General features: G+C 50.8%; 1 protein-coding gene across 1 annotated transcript in view; it reads right to left on the bottom strand.

The window, feature by feature from the left end:
* Positions 1 to 2,050: 2,050 nt before the first annotated feature.
* The window catches only part of LOC143429943 (disintegrin and metalloproteinase domain-containing protein 10), a 102,121-nt gene continuing 77,765 nt past the window's right edge, over positions 2,051 to 26,406 (bottom strand). The window contains exons 5-16 of the mRNA XM_076905819.1: positions 25,594 to 25,752; positions 23,928 to 24,112; positions 20,374 to 20,514; positions 16,217 to 16,341; positions 15,973 to 16,101; positions 15,162 to 15,330; positions 13,620 to 13,789; positions 6,100 to 6,267; positions 4,701 to 4,828; positions 4,232 to 4,346; positions 4,020 to 4,157; positions 2,051 to 2,906 (exon numbers count right to left, since the gene is read on the bottom strand). Coding sequence (XP_076761934.1) covers positions 2,175 to 2,906; positions 4,020 to 4,157; positions 4,232 to 4,346; positions 4,701 to 4,828; positions 6,100 to 6,267; positions 13,620 to 13,789; positions 15,162 to 15,330; positions 15,973 to 16,101; positions 16,217 to 16,341; positions 20,374 to 20,514; positions 23,928 to 24,112; positions 25,594 to 25,752 — 2,359 coding nt within the window. The 3' untranslated portion in view covers positions 2,051 to 2,174. The remainder of the gene's footprint in view (positions 2,907 to 4,019; positions 4,158 to 4,231; positions 4,347 to 4,700; positions 4,829 to 6,099; positions 6,268 to 13,619; positions 13,790 to 15,161; positions 15,331 to 15,972; positions 16,102 to 16,216; positions 16,342 to 20,373; positions 20,515 to 23,927; positions 24,113 to 25,593; positions 25,753 to 26,406) is intronic.

The raw sequence follows: 26,406 nt of genomic DNA, 5'->3' as shown, positions 1-26,406 counted from the left end.
GACGTCATAGGAGGTATCCGAATAGTGCCACTTCTTGGAAATGACGTCACCGAGAATTCCAGGAATTTCGGCGATTCCTGGAAGTGACGTCATTTTCCTAGAAATGGCAAGCATACCTCCTATGACGTCATGTTCTCCTGATACATTTCCAATTTTTCGATCGAAACCTCGATTTTTCGACTTTGTATCAGGAGAACATAAGTAGTGAGGAGGTATCCGAAATGTGCCATTTCCAAGAAAATGACGTCATTTCCAAGAATTGTCTTGATTTATAGTGATTAGGACTAGTTTTTACGAGCTTGCACTCGTTTAAGGATTGGAATTGGTCTTTCTAGATGGGATAGACAGGTTCTCAAATGTTTAAACGCTTAATTATCTTTTATCATACATTTATTTTAATTTCTAGTCACTTTACAAGGTATAGAATTGTTCTTATGTAATAATCGTTGTAAACTATGCTTACAATACTTCTAAAAGTTATATAAATTTTTAATATAAACGTATAAAATAATGTTATGTCGTTTAAATTGTATCTTCGAGTCCTCCTTTGCCTTAATTAGGACGCCCATTGTTCTCAGGTCTCGCCTCGTCTTCTAATTACTTCGTTTCCAATAATTCATTAATCGCTGGCCCACCATTCCTCGTTGACTTGTAAATCTTGCGTAGTAGACACTTGGGTAATAGCCAAGTAGTAGATCTCTTCCTAAACAAAAAAGAGAATAGTTACTAGATAGATTACATAGAATTGTAATCGTTCAATAAGTTAGTTTCCTCTTTAAACTTTCATTTTATCCGCTACGAATAGTGAAATTTGAGTTGGTATTCAAGTGGGTAACGTAGGGAGTGATATCGAGACGATAAGACTTGCGGGGTACTGAAAATTGGGTGACAGAAAGCTGTACCGGATGTCCGGTTTCATCGCGTATCCCCTCGGCACCGATAGAGTTATCCTCTGGCTCGTTCGCGATTAAAATTCGTCGAGCACTTACGGTTCGCAGGTAAAGTCGTGGTGGACGAGCTTTATTTCTAATTACTTTTGTTCACAGTAAAGTTTATTCCAAAAAGATTATTTCGTTACATATTTCGGTATGTTACAGTTCCTTTTATAGCAACGAATATATGTAAACTTACCTTCGGTCATTTTTAATACACATTTATTCGCGAGCAAGTGGAACAAGAACAGTCACAACTCCTCCCATATTACTATTTTAATTAACATTAGCTACGATAAGGGGACGATTCGTTCGAACGTAGAAGCGTTACAATCTGCTAGAAACAAATTAGCGATTACGGCTCGAAGTTGTTGGAGAAAAGCCCGTGGACGTGGACGCTCGCGAATCACCCCGCGTTCGATGCAATGCTCAATGAAAGAAAGGTTTAAACATCGTGTATTTCGTTCGAAAATGTGTGATACATCGGTATATTAAAATAGTATCGGACATCGTTCCTTTGCAAGCGATTCGTACGGAGTGGGAAACTAGGGAAGCTGAAACTTTATTGCCTCTAATCGAACGTCTACGGTCGACGAGTGATAGGAACACAGATCAGTTGTGACCGAGGATTAGCAATGAATGGTAACGTATAATTTATTGTACAATAACAATCGATCATCAGGGTCTCCCTCGTTTTATATACAGTAAATCTACCGGTAGTTCAGCGCTGGACGATCCTCCATCTACGTTTGGTCCGCTTCTAGGTGCAGAGCTGTCTGACTAAACCAATTACAAGAATCCACACGGTTCCCGAAAACTTTCGCCTGGCCTTATTCTACGGATGTACTCTACGACGACAGCGGTACAAGAGAGAGTCTGTACAATATTTACACACGCGGCGTTTCGTACGGTGTCTTAATTCGCTCTAGAGAGAAGCGTTGCCGTCTTATACCTAAGCTTTTTAATGGATAGCCCCGAAAAAAGCCGCCTCTCGTCGGCGGTTACGCAAAGTTAACGCGAACTCTCACGCGGGACGCGAGACGAGTGTCCAGGCGATGTGCGTCGAGTCCTTACTCCGCTTTGGAACGAGCAACGCCAACAATTTCACAGTAAAATTGATACGAACCAAAATGGCCGAAGACACGCGCGTCCCGATTGTCCAGCGTTCCACGCGAAACCACGAAGAAGAGTCACACGAGTTCTCGCGGTGTGGCTTCCACGATCCAGCGTCCTCATCGGAAACTAACTGTCTGAGAGCAACACGATCAAGTCGGACGTTTGATTCCTGGTTTCAGAGGCGTCGCTAGGAGTGTCTGGAGTATCAGGCACCACCAGAGGCTCCGTCTGGTACCTGTCTCCCCTCCTGCAAGGATTCACGATCACCTTCGAGCCGGTGCAGAGCTTCTCGACCTGAACGGACTTCCTCCAAGCTGGACCGCGCGTCGACTCGGGGTTGTTCGATTTTCTCCGAGTCGGAGAGGAGCAACTCGTGCTACGGTTACTGACGAACAGCAAAGAGATCCGCCTCCAACTGTCGGTTCTTTTCGCGGACGAGACGACCGCTCGTCGTCTCTCCTCTCGATCCTTTCGCCTTGCGTCGTCCCCTCCGTTGGCTTCCCTCGCTCTGTGCCCGTTATTCTCGCACAGCTGTTCCCCCTCGTTCGAGGATCGTTCCGCGGAGGTTGGCGCGAGCGGATCCCTGGTTAGCAACCGAGAAATCCGCGCGAGAAGCGTCCCACCAGCGGTGGAGGCTTCCTTCTTGCGTCGCGGCGACGCGATGCTCTTCATCGCCTCGACGATCCTCCGTTTCACCCACGAGATGTCCATCGATTGTATCTTCCTCGCGAACGGACGATCCCTCGCTTCTTCGTTTGCGCCTGTCGTTTGGGAGCTTCCGCGATGCTGACCACCCCCGCTCGATAGGATCCTGACGCGTCTGTTGCGGCGTTTGCTCAGGAAATTCATCAGGGACGCCTGTGGCATGAAAAGTATACGGTCATGGTGCGAGAAATGGTGAATATTACAGGAGAAGGTGACATTTGTCACGATCTGAGTGTCGATCAGCGAGAAATCGATAAAGAATAGGGGGATTCTCTTGGAGAAGTGTCGCGTCCGCGCAATGATTGACTCGTATCACTGCGAGCAGTCGTGGTTTAAGCGTAACGGCCGCGTCTAGCGGACGACTGCTCGACGGAATTGAATGGACGACATACCGGAGCGACGTCCAAGTGGAGTTTTAATTGGGGCGGACCCAGGGAAAGGGGGTGGTGGGTGGAAAAAAAAGGCGACGGTCGCGCTCGTTACGGGGACGATGACGTGGAAAAAGTTTGCGGTTACATTATCCGCCGGGAGGCTCCCACGGGATACGGTTTATAATATAATTCGCGGCAGCGTCGCGTTACTGTCGCCGGTTTAATCCTATCTCCGGATGAATTTCCGGCTGCTTTGGCGGCCGCGTCGCAGGTAGGAAGTTGGCCAACTTGCGCGGAATCGAATTTGCGATATATTTCGCTTTCGACACCTACCCGCCGTTTAATTGCCGCTCGCTAATGCGATCGCGAGAGATGTTTAAACGCGTTAACTTTACACGCGGTGTTTGTGTTCCGCCGCTTTTAAGCGGAGTTCTCGTTCCTTCCCTCTGCTTTCTGTTTTTTTTTTTTTTTTTTTTTCGCATTCCACTCCCTTTTCTCGTCCGTTGTTTGCAAGTATTTCGCCACGCGTCGCTCGCAACTCGAGAAGAGTTTCCGTTCGAATGGATTTCAAATTGGATTTACACGGGCACGCGGAGAACTGAGCGGCGGGAAAAGGTGACGTTACCATCGCGCGCCTTTTATGCGCCCGTGCGATTTTTAATCGACAAGCTGGGTAATTGGGTTTACATGGACATTCGATACGGCAACGGTATTTCCCTACGCGCCGCACGCAACACGCGAAACGCAGCTTTTTAACCCGTCGGAAACGTTTCAACGACCGAACGTGTTTGTTTTACCGTCGAAAAAAAAAGCCATCCGCGCGGTTTTATTTCTCGAATATCGTCGATTCGTCGCACGATGCTGGGGCACGCGTATCGAGGAAATTAGTACTCACCACGACCAGCAGCAGAACCGCGACGACAACCACGGCGACGATGTACCAACGACTGACCACCCAACGTTGGAACGTCGCTAGACTGGCATCCGACAGAAGAAGTCTCCTCAGCGTCGCCAAAGGCCCACTGGGGTCCACCTGAAATCATCGTCGATCCAAGTGTATCAGAACCACCAGCCGGATGATGATCAAGTGGAAGGAGGACACGTTACCTCGCGACATCTCTGGAAGACGTCGCAGTAGCCATTGTAATCGTTGCACGGTGTGCCTGGCTTCGACAGCATGTCAGGAATATCGTAGGGCGCTGAATTCCATGCGAACGATGATCTGCAAAGAGAGACGCGGCACCGATCACGGGGTTAGTTTACTCTCGAGCAGCTCCGACGGCAGATTCGCTTCTCTCCCTGGCAACGGTTCTACCCGTTCATTTCCCGTGGAAACAGATAGATCTGAGCTCTGTCAGCGGGACGAGATAGAGAGAGAGAGAAGCGAACGGGTGGGAAACGGTCGTCGAACCACGCGAATGGTCCCGTATTGCAGTTCTAAGCGATCGATCGAAACGTAACCGTCGCCGACAGGTACATAATACATATGCGTATAATTCTTCGATCGGGCCCGCGCCGACACGCGAGCATTCGCGTGGAACAACCCCGCGTATCGCGGGTACGAATCGTCTCTCACAGGCAGGGTTGATCCTCTCCTGGCAATTTACAGCAGAGTTCGCAGCTCTTGGTCGGGGGATCGTCGGGGCCGGCGATGCACTGACAGGATTCCAAGCCGTAAGCCAGGCAAATGCTGCCTGTGCATTCCTGGAAGCAATGCGAGAGCCCGATAAAGTGTCAGCCTACGCGCGTAGACCTCTAAATACGGGGTAATTTCGAGCTGGGGGCCACCGAAGACAGATAAGCCGGGAGGCTTGAACGGAGGGTTATTCTCTTAAGGAGTACCCGCGTTCCAACCAGGCGTTGTTTGCCTAGTTGAAAACGGCTTGCCCCGCGATATGGACGGTCACGAAAGTAATTTTCGAAATTACGATCACCGCGGTCTACGTGCGCCGTTGCGACGCTCCTGCGTACTTATCGTATCGTGGCCCCGGCGACAAATTAATCCGTGACAGGAATATCGCGGGGTGAACGTAAAATGGAAACGTTCTGAAACTTGGGATTAACGTGTAGTAGGTAGGTAGGCGCGCGTGAACGATTAAGGGACGTTAAGAATCGGTTTGAATCCACCCTCCCGCGACTAGAGGCGCGGTCGTAGAAAAAGAGAAAGCCACGCGCACGTTTTGAAATAGCTCCCCCGTGGATTCCTCTCGGGGTGGCAGGACCGATCGTAAGCTCCGCAGAAGCGGTCGAACCCACGGTCGTTCCGTTCCCCGAAGCTCCACGGATTTCCTCGCGCGCGGAACTCGCCGACTAATGGGAATTTAAATGCAAACCTTGTTAAACGAAAACGTCTATCGGGAATCCGCTGCTCGCCGAGAGTATAATTTTCCCCGGAAAGTATACCGTTTCTCTCTTTATCTCTCTCTCTTTCTATGCACCTTACAAACACTATCCAAGCCGCGTTATTATTTATGTAAATATAATCGAATCGTTAAACGCTCATATTTCCCGCGAACTATAAAAACGTCCGCTCGATATGCGCGGTATGAACCATCGACGTCACGTACGCCAGGTGTTATGGTACCTGCTACGATCGCAGAAATGGCGAGCAACCTTCAATGAATAGCTAAGCAGACGAGCAGCCAGCTTTGCCCTGGGAAACCGTAAATTCGCGAGTAATTTCGATCCACGCGCGTCGCCCATCGCAGCCCGTTCATCCTCATCGCGCGGATAATTCGAACGCGAGAACGCGATCGTATTTTCGCGTCTCACCCTTGTAACAACGACGTCAGCCAACCGTTCAAAGACGCGAGCATCTCCCTCTGTGCTCCGCGGAAACGAATCGACCACTTTCAACGTTAAATTTCAGTCCGTAGATCAAAGGTGAGCGCGTGGCCGGTGAAAAGATGTTTTCGAACGGAGAAGGAGAAAAGTTCGCAAAAATAGAAGGACAGAGAGGCACGTGTAGAACTCACCCCCATGTAGCAGACGAACTCCTCGTTGCATATGGTCTTGTTAGGTTTGTTGATGGATGGCGGGCACTGGGGACCGCGGCCGTCGCAAAAGCTCGCGTCCCTGCACCCGTTGTCGTCCCTGCACTTATCGCCGTTACGCAGAGTGCAGCCGGACGTGCAGCAAGGGCCCTGGAACATCGCGCGGGTTGAACAACGTCCCGCTGTTGTCGGGAGAGGCACGTAAAAATGAGGGACGAGCGCGACGGTGTACAACCGTGTCCAGTCGGGACGTGCACGATCGATCCGCTTTTGGGTCGTCGAGATATACGACGGAGCTGTTTCCGCGATGGATCTATCCGTTTGAAAGGAGCGCGTTTTCATTGGGACGGTTTTCAAGGTTCGCGCCGGCATTGTCCGCGTCCACGAGTTCTCCAGCTCGAGAGAGCTTCCCTGTTTCCTTTGCAATCCGCGGGAGTGTATGCATTAGTATGCACGCGATCCTACCAATGGCGTGCCGTAAAGAACGTCCTCGAGGAAAACAATCGGCAGCTCCGGCGATATTGATCGGTGAAAGCGCAGCGGACGAATATCTGGCCGCAGCGAGTGGAGAACAACCTGTTTCTGACCAGTCGCGTAACAATCCGCTGGTGGCGGTTCGAACCGATGGCGCCAGCGGTCGCGGGCAACGTAATGGATTAAGAAACAATCGAGTGCAGGGTGTTACGCGGCCGGGACCGGCAATTCCCAGACCGCTGATTGCGATTTCATAATTATTGCCGATCGTCGTTCGCCGCAGCTTTTGTCCGCTCGCGAAATACGCTCGCGTATGATTCACGGTCTTTCTGCTGCAACGTACGTGGCGCGGGCGTTGCTTTTTAAAACTGGCCCGCGGCAATTCAGCGACCCCGGAGGTTATCCGCCGGGCTGCGCCGCTTTGTCGCCGGTTAATTTATTTCGCGGCGTGTCGATGATAATGCGCGGCCCGCTGGTACGCGTTCCGCTTCGCGGCATTGTGCGCGCGACCAGGGACGATATCTCGATTTTTCGCCCGATTTTCCCGAACAGAACAATGGGTAACATTTGTCGTGCGCCAAGACTCCTTTCTCTCGCCTTATTTCCCTCCCATCCCCTTCTAATTCTCCTCGCACTCGTCCTCGAATTCGAAAATTATTTTTTTGCTTTCATTCGTTTCGAATATTCTTCAGCGAAGAGTTTGCCGTCGAGTTCGTTCCGAACGATAAATCATCGGGCAACGGAACCGTGGAAAAACGTTTCAAGATATTGCGAAAGCATTTGACGATTAAAACCGTGCATTAAAGACGTTGTCCGCGCGCGAGATCGCGATTCACGTATTCACGGGGCAACTTGGCGAGATTCGAGCCTCGCCATCTGGGAAATTGCTGCAGCCCGCCTAGCGATTACGTATCGCTCGCGTGCACGCCAACGGAATTGAAGCGTCGATGCGTTCTTTTCGAAATTGCAATCCCCGCGAAGCGGTCAACGAACAGCGACGCTACCAAGAGACGCTCGACCCCCCGCGCGAGGAGCTCGCGAGACTCCGATTCCGCAATACGGCAGCGATTCAACCGGAAACTTGCCGCCTTGTTTCGAGAGGCGGAGGGGAAGGTGGTCGGGCGACAATTTTCGGTTTAATTAAATCGGCGAACGGAAAGAGGTTGATGGTCTAGGCGGAGAACGACGCGGCGGGGCGGGTTTAAGCGAATCGAATGATTTTCGCTTAACGTGCAGATAAGAACGATCCACGGTTTGAATATCTGATAGAGGGAAACCCGTGGGGACCGGGAGAGAGCCGATGCTCGGAAAATAAGGTTCCCTGGTCTGATACGTTTTCCGGTTCAACGAATTGGCACGGAAAGAAGCGGAAGAAACTCGATGCTGATGCACGTGGGATGTATTCACGGTCTGTGCATATATCAGAAAATAAATAACCCGACGTGGAAAAGTGCATCCAGTCTCTGAGACTATTACTGGCGAGCCTGAAATCCGGTCGTACCCGCGCCTGCTGCGTTTGCTCTCTGTCGATCAATCGCGACGCGATTCGCCACATCGAGGTGGAGGGGAAAAAAGCTGTGGGAGAGGGGTTGCGGGGGGAAAGGAAAAGAAGGAGAGATTTGCCAATTACAGTCTCCAAAAGATCTGCAATTTCCCTTAAGAGTCGACGCCGTTTAATCGCGTCTTTTTGTCCAAAGGGGATCCAAAGGGTGAGCCCACGCTTCATTCCAAGTTGGCGATTAACGTTTTCAATCAGAGAAGGATAAGAGCTTATCTCTAAACGGTTGCGAAACTGCAATTCCCAACAAGATTTAAGACTACCTTAAATGCCTCACCAGGCGCCATGCTGGTGTCAAGAGTCTTTGGCCTTCGTCGGTAAGTGAGGGCCAGCACCATCACCACCACCACAACCACCACCCCCTCTTATTTAGGCTCGCGTCTATCTCGAGCATTCTTAATTGGACGCGATAAGATGTATTTCGTCGGGCGCGTACCACGGCGAGGGTTACAATTTTGAGAAGATTGAGAGTCCGGCTTGAAATTTAAATTGCTCGGGAAATCTGCTCGCCGGATCTCTTCATCAACCCCCTCGTTCCGGCCTATGTTTACGTAATCGTTACACAGCTTGTTAATTTGCGGCGATAACTCTTATCTGGAGCGTCGTAACTCAAGCAAAGTTTCGCTATTTTGCGGAAGCTACCGGCCAACGGCAACAAGATTCTGCTCGCAAGGGCCGATTAGAAACTTGCCCTCCTAATTTTTTCCCGCCTGCGGGGAGAAAAACTCCGCCGGCGGTGGTCGCAAAGGCATCGATACGCGGCGCAACGTCGCCAAGGGCGGGTCTAGACGAGAGTGTAACGCGACATGCAACGTAACGTGCAATTCCACGCGAGACGCAATTCAGTGCACGCATTCACGGTGCATTGCACTTTGTATACGGCGCAACATAGTCGGCGATGCCACCGCAGCGAGCGTAGCGAGCGTGGTCTCGTTGTCACTGACGTACGAACTCGTCTTATTTTCGAGGAAATTTTCCGCTGCGCGATGGGACGGTGGCGGAGGCGTCGAGTTCGGCGGATGGGAAAATCTGAATCCAGTCGAGGCGCGCGCTTTGACCTTTCACCGAGCGAACACGTAATAACGGAAACCGAGCACCACTGTTGGCTGGAAACCTCATGGCTTCGCTGGATTCTCGGTCGTCGCCAGCCGAAAATGCAATAACACGGCTCGAGACGAATCAATTTAGCGAGCTCCATCGATCGTTCAATGGATGAGAATTTCTTCGAACGAAGGAGGCGGATATCGGGCGACAATGTCGACGAATCCACGGAGGTCCGTCCCCGAGTAATTGCCGCGGCGGATGTAGCGAAACGCCGCGGCTAACGAAGCGTGGAATTATTCGAATCATCCCCGATGGGATTCCTCCGACCAAGACCTGGAGCTGGAAACATTTTGATCGCCAGGGATCGGCCATCCCGGTCCTTTGATGCATCCCGCGCAAATAATTGCCTTCAGCTTCGCCCTTTCTCTTTTTTTTACTCCCCATCTCCGCTCCTATTTAACCCGGTTCACTCTTTGAAACGCTATTTGAACGCGTTCGGCGAGGGGAGGGAAAAAACGAAGGTACACAAACTATGGTACTCCTCGCAGGGTTGGTTTTGCGCGTGGGCGCACGGAAATTATCGTCATCGTTGTACCGTGGAGAGCGACAACGGCGTCGTTATTCTCGAGGGCACTTTAATGAATATACGATGCAAGCGTTGAATGTCGCGAAACGATCCAGCTATCTCGAGAGATCCGATCCTTCAGGCAGAAGTGGTAACGCGACTTCCTTCGATAAAACGAATCCCTCGCGTTCTATTTTCAAAGCACGAGCCTCCCGCGAAGCGCACACCGCCGCGCGTATATCTGCGTTTCAATCGTGACAACCCGTGTACGTGGTTCATTTCCCTGTAGAACACCTCGCGGGGACGCAATCCCTTATCCTTGATGCCGTCGCGGAAAGAACGCGACACCCCCGGAGAATATCGGGGAAACACATCCACTCACCCTCCACGGTAACCCCTCTGCTTTATGTCTTTCGCGCGTCAGCTGAGCGTTCCGTATTAATCTCGCGGAACTGCGAGGGAAGGGCCTGGAGCTTGTTATTTGCGAGGGGTGGTAAACATTTTACAAAGTTCCGCCGGGCGGAAATATTCCGGAGGGTAGTGGCCGTACCGCGGATAACGTTCACGGGGAACTGTTATTTTAATTCGTTTGCTAATAATCACGAGCCCCGAAATTCCGCTCGCGATACCAAAACTAATGCACGCCCATCCTTGCCTCGCGTCTCCGTTCCCGCAAACATCCCCTTCTCCTTTTATCATTCTAGTACCCGGTTGTTTTCCTTCGCCCCGGCTATTTATCTTTCTTCTTGTCCCGTCCCCTGTTTTCTTTCCCCGCTAGCAGCTCGCCTTCCGCCTTTTTCCCCACCCCCACGGTTCACTCTTTCTCTCATCAGTCCCGACCCTCCGCACCTTCTTCGTTATCTTTCTCAATTTTTTCGTCGCTACTCACATCCCCCGTTCCACCACCACGGCGGCACTCGCGCTTAATGTTCACAGCTTGCTCGTTTCTTCCGCCACCCTCCGCGTTACCCCCTTCCACTCTCGTCGCACCCTCTGTTTATTGCCCGCGACGTTCAACTCGGTCGTCGAGAAGCAAGCAAAGACGTCGGCCATTCGTCTACGTCCCCCTCCTCCTTGAGCCACGGATCTACGTGTTTTGCATCCAGCACTTTTCTCCAGCGATGCACCTAATGCATCGACTTCCGCGAACGCTGCTCTCTCCGTTTCGATTCATTTTTTTTCCTCTTCGTTCGTTCTTTCTCTCCCTCTCTTTCTCTCTCTCTCTCTCTCTGTCGGTTTAGTCGTTCACGTTCTTCAGCTTCCAGCGCACACCTCAGCGATCTCGATCTGGCGAGATCGTTTCCCGCTCTTTCACCCCCCCGTTCCCTTCGTTTATCACCAGCGACGACAGCTGCCAGAAACCGTCGCTTGTTCTCAGCGATGACAAGTTGATAAGAGCCGACGATTTAAACCGTCGTAGAACGAGCTTCGAACGGTGGATCTCGCGAGCTCAATAACGATAAGCTGTAAAAATCCACGAGTAATTACGCGCGATTGTCCCAGACGGCTTCTCGGGTCGATCCGCGGAACGTAATGCCGAAAACTGCATAACGCTGCGCCGGTTGAATACGTCGAAACGAAGTGTTTTAAAATTACAGTCTATTCACCGGCTCCGCGCGCATAATTAGGGGTGGGCCGTGAAAGAATACGAACGAAAAAGAAGAAACAAAAAACGCAGCAATTGCCAGGAAGCCTGAACAATACCACTGTAATTCTCTTTCGCCATTGAAAACTCCGTTGCCAACATTTCGGGTTGCTCGACTTTCCGCGCGTTAATTAACGGGTCCGTTTCGACGGTACATCGCGGGGCAAAAAACCTGACGCTCAGCATCGCGTAAAAATATGGAGAGATAATAATGATATCCGGAGAACAATCCGTATTACGCGGCGGGGCTTTCCGGCTGATGGCGAAGCAGCCTCGATCGCAGTTTGATTAATTACTTCTATTTTCTGGGATGAAACCGGAGGCTGCGCGCTCGCGACGGCGACAACGGAGACGATCAACATTGAAAATTAAACTCGTACTAGCCGTGTGTTTGCACCTCGTCGACAATAACGCACAGCGTATCCGAGTAACCAAGGGACTGACTTTGAACATACCGCGAAACTAATTCTCCGCTCGAAGCTCTTCCATGGCCGTCCGTGACCAGGAAGTTTCTTCGAGCGCGAAGAATCGTACATGTACGAGATTGCAGTTCCCAACACGATCCACCGCCGTGGGTAATGTCATCGAGAAAAGTGCTCGTTTTCGCGGGGCGAGCGTGGAAAATGTGTTGTATTCAGGGTCGTTACTGCGTTGGCTTTACCCAGGGATACACTTAATCCCGGCTCGCCTCTCTCTTCTCCTCTTCCTGCCCTTTCTCAGCTTTATCTCGCTTCTAAATTAACTTGTTACAGCTCGTATACCTGTGTACACATATTAAGCGAAACCGAATCGAGATTCTTTCGTGGCCACCGTCGTTTCGCTTTAATTCCCTACTAATTTCAATCCGAATTTCATCGCCACAACGGTAACGATATCCTGCCTCCAGTTACTATCGTTTCCAGTTTCGATTTCGAGCGGGCTGCCCCACCGCGAAGCCCCGCCGTGGTACGTCCAACTTCGACGATGCCTAAATTACAACCGTCTCGATCTCGACTCCCGTGGATTTCCCGTACTTATTATCGATGGTTCGACCGTTTAATTATCCAACGCGGGTCGTGGCTCGCAGCTCGAGTTGCCTGTGTGCTTTGGAGAACAAGCGAAGGGTGCCCCGCCCGGGATTAACGGGGAGTTTCGAGGGCCCTGCGTGGGGATGAGACGCGTGCTACGGCACGTTTCGCGTTTAATTACGGCCTTAGTGGATCACTAATAAACATCGATACGTCTCTGCCCGATCGCAGCCTGCACGTTACGCCATTAATTGGCTACGTTTCGCGTAAGGGGATCGGAATGGCTCGCGTTTCGTTTCCTGATGATACACGAGGGGAGCTTCTGACGGGAAATGCGGAGAAATGATAGAGCCGCTGCTGCTGCGAAAAGGAATGGTGGTTCTCGTTGGTGATAATTGAGAGGGACGAGCGGCTGGTCACTGCGGGATTCAGGTTTTCTGTCGTTTTTTTGGAAGGCGGACGAAAGTGAATCGCAACGAACGATTGCGTCCTCCTCCTCCTCCTCCTCTTCCTAGGAATTGTTTTATTCGAAAAATAATAAAGTTCCGCGGCCTGTCCCTCGGGGAAATCGATATCGCGTGTTCGCATACCGCTCGCTAGGATATTACGCTTTCAAGATATTCAATAGGAATTCATAACATATTCAGCGTGTAGCTTTTGTGGGAATGAAAATGAGTCTCTGTCGAAATTTTAAAGAAACTCGCCGCTAAAAGGGGGTATTTGCAATGGCGGCTAAAATATCTCTCCCCGGAGACTTTAGAAAACTCGATGCTGCCTCCGCTATCGTTGTTTTAATATTTAAACGCAAACGGGGCCAAGAATTTTATATCGTTCTGTTAAAAAATGCAATTTTAACTTTGAATTTACTTTCGTGCCCCGCGTGTTTCCCGTACTCGCCTGGCGCTTGCGTGAAATCACACTTGGGAGACCATTTGTTTGGTCCGGCTCAATATAGAGCACGCCAAATAAACGAGGAAACAGAAAAGTGCTCGCGGAGAACGACGACGTCCTCTTTGAGATTCTCCTGTGAACGAAGTCGCGACTGTCCTTTCCGAGTTCCCCGTCGTCTTTCCGACGAGCAAAGAGTCAAAATCGATGGGAGCAAATCGCAGTCGTAGGGGGCGACGCGAAACTTAATCACGGTTCATCGGGGCGGGGGGGAACGAGCGTTTCTGGACACTGAGCAAATGAAGGAAAAGCGGCACTTACCTGACTGGGACTGCACACAGCACCATCGGCAAGACGACAAGGTACCTCGTGAGGGGCATGATGGAGTCGTTGAGGGTGGCAACAAGGGTCGTTGCAGTCCTCCTCCCATCCGCAATCACACTCTTCGCCATCTTCCACCACTCCGTTCCCGCAGATCGCATTTTGGGGCTCTGAGGGATCATCGATTTTCCATTTCAGTTCGATCAACATTTCCCGAAGCCACGTGACAATTTTTTAGTCGCCACTGCCCTCTGTTTCTCCCGTACGAGAGAAAAAAAGAAAGGCAGGAAGCATCGCGACGCGACTCTCGATATCGCGCGCACTTAGAAGCGGAGGAAGGAACGTCGGGGTTTCAGGGACGGGAAAGTGGATGAAATAAATGTTAACCTGATTTGCTGCGAGCTTAATGAAATCCTGGATTTAATGAAGCTCAACAAGTCGGCCGCCGCTCTGTAACGGAATCAATTGCGAGCCGCGATGCTGGAACCGTTCTGTTTTTGCGCCAGTCGACGCGGATTTTCGCAAAATTTTTTGCCTCCCACCGGGAAACGGGAGAGAAAGAAATTACGCGAGCGAAATCTAGCCGCGACTCAATCGAACCACTTCTGTATTCCCAGCAAAGAGAGCGACGTTCCTTTTTCGATCGAGCGTATCGAATAGTCGCGCCACGGTCGGTTCTCGTGTGAAGTTTTCTTTAAAAACACAGCGACCGTCGTTATTGCGCCGCGTCGCAGCGATCTCTCCGCTTCGTGCCGTGTCCACGTTCGTTTTCAACTGGTTCGTTCGTATCGTAAAAGTTGTCACACGGTTCGCACGCGCCGACAGTCCAGCGGAGCTTTTGTTTTTTTTTTTTGTCCAGCGAGGAATTCCCAATGGCCACTGGGATCTTCGTGTCATTAACAATTAACGAGTCGTATCTGTTTCTTGTTTGCGCGACTGGTCGCTCGTTTGCTCGCGTAGCCGTCCGCTCGGGCTGACGCTCGTTGTCCGAAACGAGTTTCGCGCGGTCCGTGTAGAGAGTCGGCTATTAGAATTGCAATGGAGTTGCCGTTAGACCTCGTGCCAATCGATATTCCGAAGCACCGATACGTTCGCCGCCTTTCCCGCGCCCACCCTCGCTCTTTCTCTCTTTTTATCACGCTGCAGAAATTTAGCAACGTTGTAAAAGTGGATTAGAGGCGTTACGTTTACCTTCAGCTGACCGTTTCGCCCGGTCTTTCACCCTTTTCAAAGGGGAAATTATTTCTACGAGCGGCTACACCGGAGGATGCGAACGACTCTCAGCTTCGAGGGGGGGGGTTAGAATGCTCGTATCGATCGGAGGGTTTCGGGATCAATCCGGGACGGAGGCTGAACGGGAAATGCGTTAACAAGTAATTAGCAGGTGATCGTACAAAGCAGCTTGGACGTCGATCGTATAAATAATTCAGGGAACGATCGTGGGCAGGGACGGAGGAGAGGTCAGGGCTGATGACTGGAAGCAAGCCAGCCGTTGACCCTGTTCGGAACTAATTAAAATTCCAAAAGCTTCCCTCTACTCACCGGCGAAGCATCCCTTGGACGAGCGGGCTTTGGCATTTAGAACGGGATTTATGGAGACCAGGCTGCACGGGCTGAAGCGATTGTTGTTTCGTTTGTCCCCGCTGGTGGCTCTGGCGAACATTATGAAATTTCCGTCCTCGCCCCCGGGCGAGCACTCGTCCGGGTCGTGCTGCGTCCGCGTTAACAGAAAGCGAAAACGTTAGACGGCGCAGCGGGATCATTTGTCATGAATAATGCGGCGGACGGGCGTCGCCATGCCGAGAAAGAAGCTGCAATTAACTCGGACGCTGCTGGCGTGCTTTTAGCCTTTTAATCGCCGTCGAGCAACTGTTGCTCCGTGAATTAAATAATCGGACTTTTGTCGCGTCTGAAACAGCCTCGATAATAACGGGTCACTCCGCCGTTACTGCCCGGCAACGATTATTATGGAACGGTTCCTTTGCTATCATTTCGCGCGCCGCTCCCTGCCACGCGAACGAACGAACAAGGGGGTGTTTTAAATTTCAAATTTCTTTCTCCAGAAACCAGGACGAGATGTCCGCGCGCCATTGTTGAGATCGCTCGCCTCGTGCACGCGTTCCTTTAACGAGCAACCCCACCCACGACTTTTACCGCCCCGAAATTTACCGTCACGAATCGCAACGGAAGCGGGGACGAAACGAAAAAGCTGTTCCAACGCGGTATCGAGCGCAAGTTCCAGCGATCGCACGGTGTCTCGAAAGCTCCCGGCCCCGAAAGTTTTCCTCCGATGTATTCGTTGTGTACGCGCGCCGACAACATGCAAACTCCTCGATGCGCTCGTTCAACTTACCGGAGATCCAAAGTTGTGACCGATCTCGTGTGCGAGGGTGACGTGAGAAACCGTCGGTGGTACGTGTTTGCCGTAGTTCAGGAGGGTGATTATACCGGTGTTCAGCGATTTCATGCTACCCCTGTAGTGCTGCAAGGCGAAATAGCGTTAGTTCGCGAGGGTAATCGTCCGAGTATCGCGGAACGATGTTATTTTTAGCCTCGAAAATCGGCCTCGTTCAACAGAGAACCGTTCAGGGACTCACCCCGTTCTTCTCGCAAACACCGCCAGCGTTCTTCAGGTCCCCGGTCCACGCGAGGCCCAGGGTGCCCTTCTCGAAATCGCGGTACGTGAACATGTACGACAAGCAGAACGCGTCGTAGTCTTCCTCTGGAAAAATTTCAATTAGACATTTTACGTTCCTGTCTATTCGCGGTCCCTTATTTTTCACCGGCACGCGCTAACGATATTCCATCCCTCGAGAAACGCCGAGGCAACCTTGGAAGACTCGGAACACGCGATGAACACGCTGGACATCAGTAAACAACCCTTCCCATTGAAATTCATGCGCGACGTTCATAGAATATTCATCGCTCGTTTCGCCCTTCTGTTCTTTTCTCCTCGCCCCTTCTACCCCGCGCTTTCTGTTCTTTTTTCAAATGCCACGAAAAAATTCTGCGAAGGTGAAGGATGAACAAAAGGGGTGGAAATGGCCGAGCCGAGCGGATCTTCTCTCTCCACCCTCACCTTCTCGTCCCCGTTTCGTATATTCGGTCACCGGACACCGATGATCCCTGGCGGAGGAAAGTTGCCGCGGCATAAAAGTTTCCAGAAATTAAATTACCAGACATTTCGGACGCCTGATTTATTATTTTTGCCGGATAACATCTCGGGAGGATGTTTGGCCGCGTCGGTTGTTGGGAATTCGAGACCCCCCTTCGACCCTCGCGGGCCTCGCCTGTCGCGTAAAATACTGCCAACGACAACGCGGAAATTAAAAACGAAATTAATTAAAGTACTGCGGGGGACGGCTGTTCGCTTTCGTCGTCGGGCCGAAAATATCGGCGCCGGGACACCGCGTGTTTGATTGGACGCGGCGAATTTCCCGTGGCGTCGCGAGTATAACGCCGCAGACTTTCCTCCATTAATCCTCCTGACGGATTAATGATACACGAAATTGATTCGGAGGACTCCCTCGGATCCTCTCCAACGCTTTTCGACGTCTCGACGCGAGCGTAATTAAAAAGCATCGTTTTCTATCGGCTGCAACGGTATTTCTCGGGACCTCGGAGATGGATACGAGAATCGTGCGAGATAAAAGCGTGAAAAGCGCGACCCATCCGGAGAACACAACCGACGCTCCTCTTCGCGCGATGCTTTTTGCAATCTGAAACACGGCGCGGAGCAGGCTTTTTGCGAGGGAAGAGCACAGTGCGGGATACGTGTTTGCGGTGTGGCACGTCTCAGGAGGCATATTTGGTTACTGGACGCCCGCGGCAAATGCGTCACGGTCCGTTGCCGCCCGTCCCGTGTCTCACCCTCCTTGTACATCGGTTATTGTACCGCGAGCTGTTTCATCAGGCAACAATTCCACGGTTCTCCCTCAATTTCAATTCGCCGCCGACCAAGACGAGACACCGTTGACTCGACCGTCGAAAAACCACCGCGGGGCTAGTCTACTTTTTGCCAATTGTCTCGCATCGCGACGTAATTGCACCCTCGAAACTTCGCCCCGTCTCGTTCGATCGATACCGCAGGTTTAACGCGCGCCACTCCTGCTAATAAGAACGCACCGTCTGTCTTCTCGACGTTCAAAGGTAGACTGGTATCCGCGCGACTTTCCGTCTGGTAGCGTACAGAAATTTTCCACGGCGCTACCAGACCGTGCTGAATTATAAACCGTGTTAGGCGAATAAACCATGGAGAGTCACGGAGAGCCGTGTCGCGGTCCGCGATAAAAGGCGACGGAATATTGGGACGGTGTGCCAGCGACGAACAGTTATTATTAAATGACGACGAGCCGTTATTAAATCAGCGAAATCTGGAGCGAAATACTATGCAGTCCATCGACGGCAGATGCTCCTTTGACGAGACGCTATTGTGCAACGCGAAACGACGTTATATTAACGCGACGGGTGATAAAAAAAAAAGTCTGCCTGACGTATTGTTGTATGGTACCCCTGGCGTCCAACCTGTGCAATCTGCATCGAGAATTCCAATGGAATTATGCGCGTACGGAATTTTTTCGCTGGAACGCAGCGCGCTACGAAGCAGCTGCGAATCGTTGATTAATTACAGACGGAACGGCGGAGCATTGTTTGATTGTACGGTCATCGCGGCGGTCAAGGAATATTAAAATTTCATCCACTGTTCCCTGGCTCGGTGGTATCCACCGTCCATACTGCAAGTGGCTATATTTTTCAACGTCAGTGAAAGAACGGCCGGATTTTTTTCATCTCAGCTGCAGATTGGGAGCGAAATTTTTTCGAGCCAGACCGTGCGTGGTGTTCGTAGATCGGTGCTAACGAAATGACCCGACAAGTGTTGTAGGGAATTTTTGGTTCTCGTTATTCGCAGACTTGATATTTCTCGTAACGAGCTGTTATTCGAATGTCCAAACCGTTAAAGAACGATCCGCGAGGAGGTGAATTACCATCTAGCCTCTCATTTCGAATCGTTGAAGCGAAGAACGCGAGAAAGATCATCCGTTCAGATTTACGAGAGTTTAGAATTTTTATGAAGCCTCTCGAAGATTGTTAGATAGTTTCTAGTCAGTTAAGTAGAATAACCTGCTCATTAGGCGGGCGAGAGCGACGCGAAACCAGCCAGGTAGAACAAGCGTTTCTCTAGTCAGACAAATGTAAGGGGTACTCCTGCGAGCAGCCGAGTAGAACGAGCCAAATTACGGTCGAGCAGAGGAAACAGGTGTATCCGCGGACTATTTCTAGTCCTACGAGTGGGACGCTTCAATTCGTAATTGATCAAAAAAATTCGGAACTGGCGAATGTTATCCGAGTCGAAAAACGGTCGATGCGAAGATTACCGATTCAAGGGTAAGACGGCACTTAATTTGCCACAGGGGGAAAAATAGATTCCGCGGAAGTGAAATCGGGCCGCGACCATGACCACGCAATCTTGCTTATTAATTATCGCGTTAACTGCAAACATTTCGGGGAAAATTACGTAATTATCGCAGACAATGCAAATTGAAGCTCGTCGGGGAACGCGTACACCGACGCGCTAGACGTAATTCATATTAGCGTTTTAACACAATCGATAATGCGCGACATCAATGCAACATAATTATAATATCCATAAATTATCCGTCATAATTGAGTATGGATTGAATCAGCGTTCAATTTTCATCGGAAAGAACGTCATCGTTTGAACTTTGAATAAAATAAGCAGAATTATACGTTGACCAGGTTTGACGGGCGCTAAAATCGCGGGGCGCCGTTCGCGCTGTTTGCGTATTTCATGAAGAATTATGCCCCGCTATCGATAAAAACGTATAGATAGAACGCGCCAGATGAAACGGGACAGTCTGTTGAGTCGAGCGAGTCTGTTCGCGCGCGAAATTTTCGTTCGATTGATTAAAGTTAGTTACTGAATCCAGAACGTCTGTCAGTCGAAAAATTCCTTTCAAGGACGTGCGATACTTATCGACTTATTTGCTCGACTACGGTATGAGATGAAAGGTGCCAGATCGAATTGGTCGGAATGTCCATCGAATCCGACTTGAATGACGACATATTATAACTTGGCAATAATTAATCCCATCTGTTGGATAACTTTAGCTTCGTTCCGTTGCAACTTTAACGCGATACGATCGCTTAGCTCTGAGTCAGTACACGAAGAATCAATCGACTGGAATGCAAGGAGATTCCGTCGAAAAGGATATCACGCCCGAGGTATTAGAGTATCCGGTACTTTTGTCCAACTGTTAGGGATATCCCGTGCAAATAGAAGCACTCTTGTACGAAACGGGGTGTGTCAAAAGTTTCTCGCCAGGCTCCACGAAACGAGCGTGGAGAGGTAGCAGAGACCGAGGGAACACGGATTCCGGAGATAAATCAAAGGTACGGAAGAACCGTAGGTTCCGTTTGACATTTCCGGAGGGCCGTTGGCCAGGAGAAAAAGAAAGTCGAGGAAGAGGAAGCTACAGACGATTAACTGGCTATTTCTAGTCGCGTCCGGCGAGGAAGAAACGGGGCTGCCATCTTGCAGCATCGCGTGTCCGTTTTCGTCTCTGTAACCCGACTTCTTCGAGAGCTTATTAACTATGGCACCGGGTAACGATCAACGGGACCGTTCGCGCGACTGTGAACGCCTTGTAGAATTGCGTCGTCGTTAATTTCGCGTCAACTTATCCCGCGCGAGCGTTTTAATTAACGTCTTAGTGGGAGGCAATGGTTTACTCACCGGAGAACAGCTCGAGAAACTCCTCAACCCCGTAAGTGCCGGTGAACCTGTAGCTCGGATCGTTCAGGGCGCCTCCACCGTGGACCTTGACGCGTTTTATCATGAAACTGATGTTGTCCGGCTGTCCATCCTGATTGAAGTCTGCGAAACAGCGATCTCGAATTAATCTCCAAAATTTCGTGGAGCAGAAATTCGCGAGGGTCGAGAGGAGCCACTCGTCTGGGTAACCGATAGCTGATAACGAAAATCAGCTGGGGCGGCGGACGAGTAATTTTCGGATTCTCTCGGTGATCAGCGTGTTCTCGAACGTTTCGGCCGTCGCGTGGCGGAGGGCATTTAATCAAACACCTTCGCCGCAGGAATACCAATCGAAACTGGAAAAACGGCACCGTGACACGCGATCGTGATTCCTTTCCGCCGTCGAACCTGTACGAACGAGCGGCGATCCCGTGACTGCACGAGCGCAGAACGAACGCACGAATCTACGTTCATGGATCTCTTCGATCCGATGGTATCGAGGGTTAATTCGAACGTCGCGAGGAATTACACCCCCGGTGTAATTCTATGCCGCGGAGGATTCATTTTTCGCTCGAGCTTGAAAGGTTCGATCTTTAATCAACGAAATCGGCCATCCGGATCACCGTTACGCATTAGAATGCCTCCGTGAGCACGGTTTCACGAGGTTTTCCGTCTCTTTAAACGACGCCAGGTCCCGTGGCAACGTTTCCAGGTCGACGCTAGGTGCATACGCAAGCATCCTACCCAAACATCAACAACGAGCATCGTTACATCCATATCTCGTATGTAATATACATGTGCTGTCGGTAATTAACGCTAAGACCATTGTATCCAAGTTTGATGTTGCATTTAAACAGCCATGCGCCTTCGCGGTGCTTGCCAGCGACTGCGTTGGCGAAAATATCGCTGGCGCCGGGTTCAACTTCGAGCGAGGGCTTCTTACGCGGCTAAATAATGCAAACGGAACGCTCGGGAACGGGCGGGTATGAGCGAGGGTAGAAATTTCAAGGTATCGAGAGTTAAACATTCACGGGGGGCCGTTGTTCCATGCGTTTGTTTCGCCGATCCATCTCAAATATTTGCGCAAACACGCGGGATTAATTCCTGGTCCGACCGCAAGTAGAACAGAACCGCGAATGGTCGAGCGATCGAGAGAGAATCTTGGCGATGTGGAAGAATGCCACCCGGTGGAACTGCTCGCTGGCTGAGTGCGGTAGAAACCGAAACAGCGACTGGTCGGACGTTCAAGAGAGGGGACAATCGATTTTTAAGAAAGACCAGTAGAACGAATCACTATCTAGTCAGACATCCCCGCTAAGTTTCTTCCCGAACAAGTGTACAGCGCGGCAAGTTTTTGTTCCAAGAGAAGTTCAGACGAATGGTCTCGGGGACCAGAAAGGACTATACCCGCGAGACACCGCCAAGAAACTTGTTTCGAACGGCGCATCGAAACGGAAAGAACGAAACGGCCGGCTGTTTATTATTAAACAGCTGAACGCTGGGACGATCGTCGCGTGAAATTCATGTAACCTTGTTCCGGGCTCGCGTTCCGCTGTCGTAAAAAATTACTTGGCAAACAAATAAAGGGGTAAATGGGTCGCGTGACAGGTGTCTTGGGCATAAATTTCTTTTTTCCTTTTACGCGAGTCTCGAGATAAAGATCGTAAACGCGAGCGACCGCCAGGGCGTTCCACGTTGTAATGACTGACGCTGGGCACTTCCACCTTCGCCCGATACCCGTTATCGCGTTACCCTTTTCGACCCTAATAACAAGAACGCCACTGGTTCGTGCAGCGTTGCGTTCACGGCGTTTACGCGGCGGGTTCGTTGCGCCTTGCTCTCGTTGAAGCTGCGGCTGGTTAAATTTCTATTCCGAACGATCGGCACGATGGCGCAGAAGACAATAGTTCTGTGGGTAAATTATGCGGTTCTGGAGCGAGATCGCGGTTGGGGGAAATAATCGAGAAAACGCGGGATCATGGCGCAGCACAGGGAGCGGGAAGGGCGCTCCTTAATCGCGGCAATTCCGGATCTCTCGTCAGACAAGAGCGTTTAGCTAGGAGGACTGGTTGTACATATCGCGATGGGAAGAGAGTTAATGCCTTCTAATCCGGAGACAAAGGGAGGCACGTTCGGGCCGCCATTTCCGAGGGGTGGTCGATCGGTCATCCGAAATGCTCGCGTGTAGAGATGGTCGATAATCGCGCGACCATCGTCCCGGAAACTCGACGCATCCTACCACGCAACCTACAGAGTGGAGCGTAATTTCTGGTACCATCGAAAGGGCAACGATCGAAGCCAAATAATGTATGCAATTTCGTCGTAGACGGTCGTACAAGTTTAACGAAACACGACCGCGACGATTTATTCGATCCGCGGACGATCGTATGCTTTACTACCGACAGCAGTCGCACGGCAAACCTGGCCTCACCCTGTACATTCAGACAAAACGAGTCGATCGTAGAGGGAACTAGAGGAAGACGGAAAGCGTCGTCGGGAAACCGACTTTATACGCGAATCGTAGGACGGAGGAGATAGGGAATCCTAAGTAATGCATCGAGCTGGTCCGCGTGTAGGCACGGCCACGCTACGTTAAACACGGCTCAGTCACGAGATACAAATATTTGCTCGTTGTTACGTCAGGTGGTGCGGCGTTTAGAGCCCTTCTGGCCTGCTCGCCCCAGTCCGCCTCTCACTTAATATTCGTGGCCGGGCGCAGCGCCGGCCAAATGAGATTTTCAGGAACGCTTTCCACTGATTTGCGCGGGGCTTTGTTCGCTGCGCGTTCAACGGGGTCCATCGATGAGGCTGATTGTTTCTCGGTCGGGCTCCCGGGCTGATGATGTAATTGTATTAAACGGCAGATGGTATAATTTGCGCGACCAGCCACGGAAGAGAGCGAGCGGCGCGGCGGAACGCGTCGAGGGAATCACTTGGGAGACACCGGTCGGGATAAATGGACACGGAGAACGGTGGATAATATTCGGCCCTCAGGACCGTATTCTTTCGACTGAGAGGACAGAAAGCAATTTCTACAGGCACCGCCAACTTTCCACCTCGATTATTTCTTTCGCCTGCGCCAGTTCCTTGCTAACCATCGTTTAAAGTTTACGCGTTAGGTGTGTGTAGCGGCGCAATAAAGTTTTCGCCGAATCAATCGGTCAACGTCAGACACAGAAACTGACATTAATCGGTCGCAGCGTAGAAAGGAACCGCGGTAAGGCTAAGGAACATTCATTTCCCCCGATCACCGCTGGCAGAAAGTTAGTTTAACTGGAAGGTCCGGAAGAAAGTTTTAATTGGTTTGCGAAGTTATTACAGTGGAATGAGACAGAAGACGCGCACTTGTTAGTTCGGATGGGGGGAGGGGAACGTTGCCGATTGCTAACCCCCACGTCCGCGAAGACGGAGGAATTTTCATTGCTATCTCCTCGTGCTTCATACGACCGCCATTACAGACATTCCGCCGGACGATTTAATGCCCTCTGAACAGAATCAATTTTCAATAACCGAAGCAACGATCGTGGTACGCTCACCTGTGTATCTGTAAATAGAGTTGACACGCTGCACGTGACGCGTCATCACCTCGATGCAGGCCTCTTCGGACTTGTAATGATTGAAGAACGTGTGGTCCGCTTGCAAATATAACATACACGTGGTTTTTTTTGGATCCACAGAGGTTCGTTTGCGCAGCACTCTGGAGTATCGTTCTCTGTACAACCTGGTTACAAAGAGATTACTTTCACTGCTGGCTGTACTCGCGAGCCGCCGCTAGAAACGTCGATCGGATCCGTTCGGTTCCGACGAACGTTGTCGTTGTTAATTCGATCCCCGATTCCTTTCACCCGCCCGCCGAAATGAATTCTTGCAGACAGCCGTTGCGAAAATTCCGCACATTTCATTCCGAACCCCGTTTCGTTTTACCAGCGCGGCGTTTCGGAAATTAAATTTTTAAATTCCAAATCCCGCGAAGCTTCGACAGCGGGATAACTAGATTATCGGCTTCAAAGGTGAGCCAGAAATTCCCAATTTTTACGTACATATCCGAGAGATGGGAAAAAAAAAATATATGACCTTTTGCGTTACGTTAGACCCGATCCGAGCGATATTCGAGCGATATCCCCCGTGCTAGTAACAAATCAAACTTTGCGCCCGAAAGGGGAGTCGATCGCTGGAACGTCCGATAACTCGGTCGCGGCTGCGTTAAATTGGATCGAATCGATAATGGTGTTTGCTCCTCGTTTTTTTGACAGTTTCATCGCTACGCGGTGCCGCGGCGTCGGATAATCTGGCTCTCCTCCGTCGGAAATGAGTGTGCTCTTTAAATGGGGGGGCGCAAGCACCGCACGGCAAACAGGCGAGGAGCGGAAACGGATGAATCGTCGGGACGATAAGTAACCGTTGCGCTTTTCTTCGCGACGAGCAACTTTCTTTCCCGGACTTGGCTTCCGAACGGCTGCTGGAATATTTCATCGACGTGTTCATCGGAACGGGCTAAATGGAACCGGGAATGGAAACGCGGATGGCGACCTGGAGGGTTGAGGAAAGAGCCGGAGGGGACGCGGCGAAGATTTAAGAAGGATGAGAGAACGGTGATCGAGAACGAACGAAGGAACGAACGACCGTGTAAAACTTTTACAAGCTGTATAACTTTTTATATTTTAGAACTTTCAATTGGTTGCGTGAAGGGAGTGGGGGCAGGGGATTTCAATTAGCTGCATCGCGAGACTCCTCGCGTAGATACAAGTGAAACGAGTCGGCGCATGGCCAGACGCGCGGACCGCTCCTGGCTGTAACTTCAACAAGTAGCGTCGGATCGTCCTAATCGGACGAACGATATCCTCTCTCGCGTGATCATTACGCGTCTAGTCGATACACAAAGCTACGAACGATACGAATTACCAGGTTATCCGAGTAGTAACGTTATTTCAGCGCCATGCTTCGCGAGAGGAATGACATTTTTATCGTAGCTCGCTAGAACCATCTGTCATGTTTTTCTAGACAATCCTTTAATCCATTTTTCAAATAACGCTTTGCCTCTCTAATTAAAAATAAACACTGCGAGCGATCAAACTTGGCCGCGTTTGACAATTTTTAGAGCCGACCCCTGACACTTGCCGACCTTTAAAACCTGTTCCACATCGCCGGCAGATACAAAACGACGCTTACGCGATGGCTTAATTGGATAGAGAAGCAGATTACCTATCGAGCAGCTCTAAATTGTGCGAGCTCGCCGTGGGGTCCTTCTTCCTGGCGTCCTTCGGATAGAATCCCGGCTTGGCGCGGGGCTTCCCGTCGTTCAGGTGTTGATGAAGCGGCCGCATTGTGTCCCCCAGATATCCACTCCACGTTCTGTTCGTCCTGCAAACGATTTTTCGCTGGTAAGCGTTCGGAAAACTACAACGCGGCCGAGTGAATCCCTCATGCCGAACCGATCGGCTCCATCGGGCCTGGATAAACGAGAGGAATCGTCGTGGATGCGGCTAGGGTAGATAAGGGTGACATATGTCGCGTAATACGTAACAGGCTGGGAGCCAATTTACTTCGAGGATCGTTTCTATCGGGCCTCCTCTCGAATCGTTCACGTTCGCTTCAAGGCGACCGGAAATCGCGGCGGGTATTCGCAATATTCCTCCTTTCGCGACTATTTCCTTCCATTTTCTCGCCCTCCTTTCGCAACGCTCTACTTTTTGCGAGTCTCTTTTATACACCGACGGAATTTTCGTTTTCGTTTTTTTTTTTTTTTCTTTACGAGGTCTCTTTTTTTTTACCGCATTCGTTTAATCCCTCGCGCTGCGCGTGACGCGATTTCGAGAATTCACCGATGGCGGACGAAACGGGCGCTTAAAAGTATTTAGAGGCTCGCGTCACGCTGCTCCAACGGCTCCCGATATAAAGCATAAACGGCGGATTGTTGCGCGCGTCGAGGCGGATCGCGTACTTTCTTCTAAAATTGTTTTCCGCGCTCTCTGACCGGAATAACCGATCAGGTCGAACGGGCGCACCCTTGAAACT

Source organism: Xylocopa sonorina, chromosome 12 (genome assembly GCF_050948175.1).
Source record: "Xylocopa sonorina isolate GNS202 chromosome 12, iyXylSono1_principal, whole genome shotgun sequence".
Classification (NCBI taxonomy): Eukaryota; Metazoa; Arthropoda; class Insecta; order Hymenoptera; family Apidae; genus Xylocopa; species Xylocopa sonorina.
Note: the sequence above shows the minus strand (reverse complement) of the source record. Positions and strands in the feature narration are given on the sequence as shown.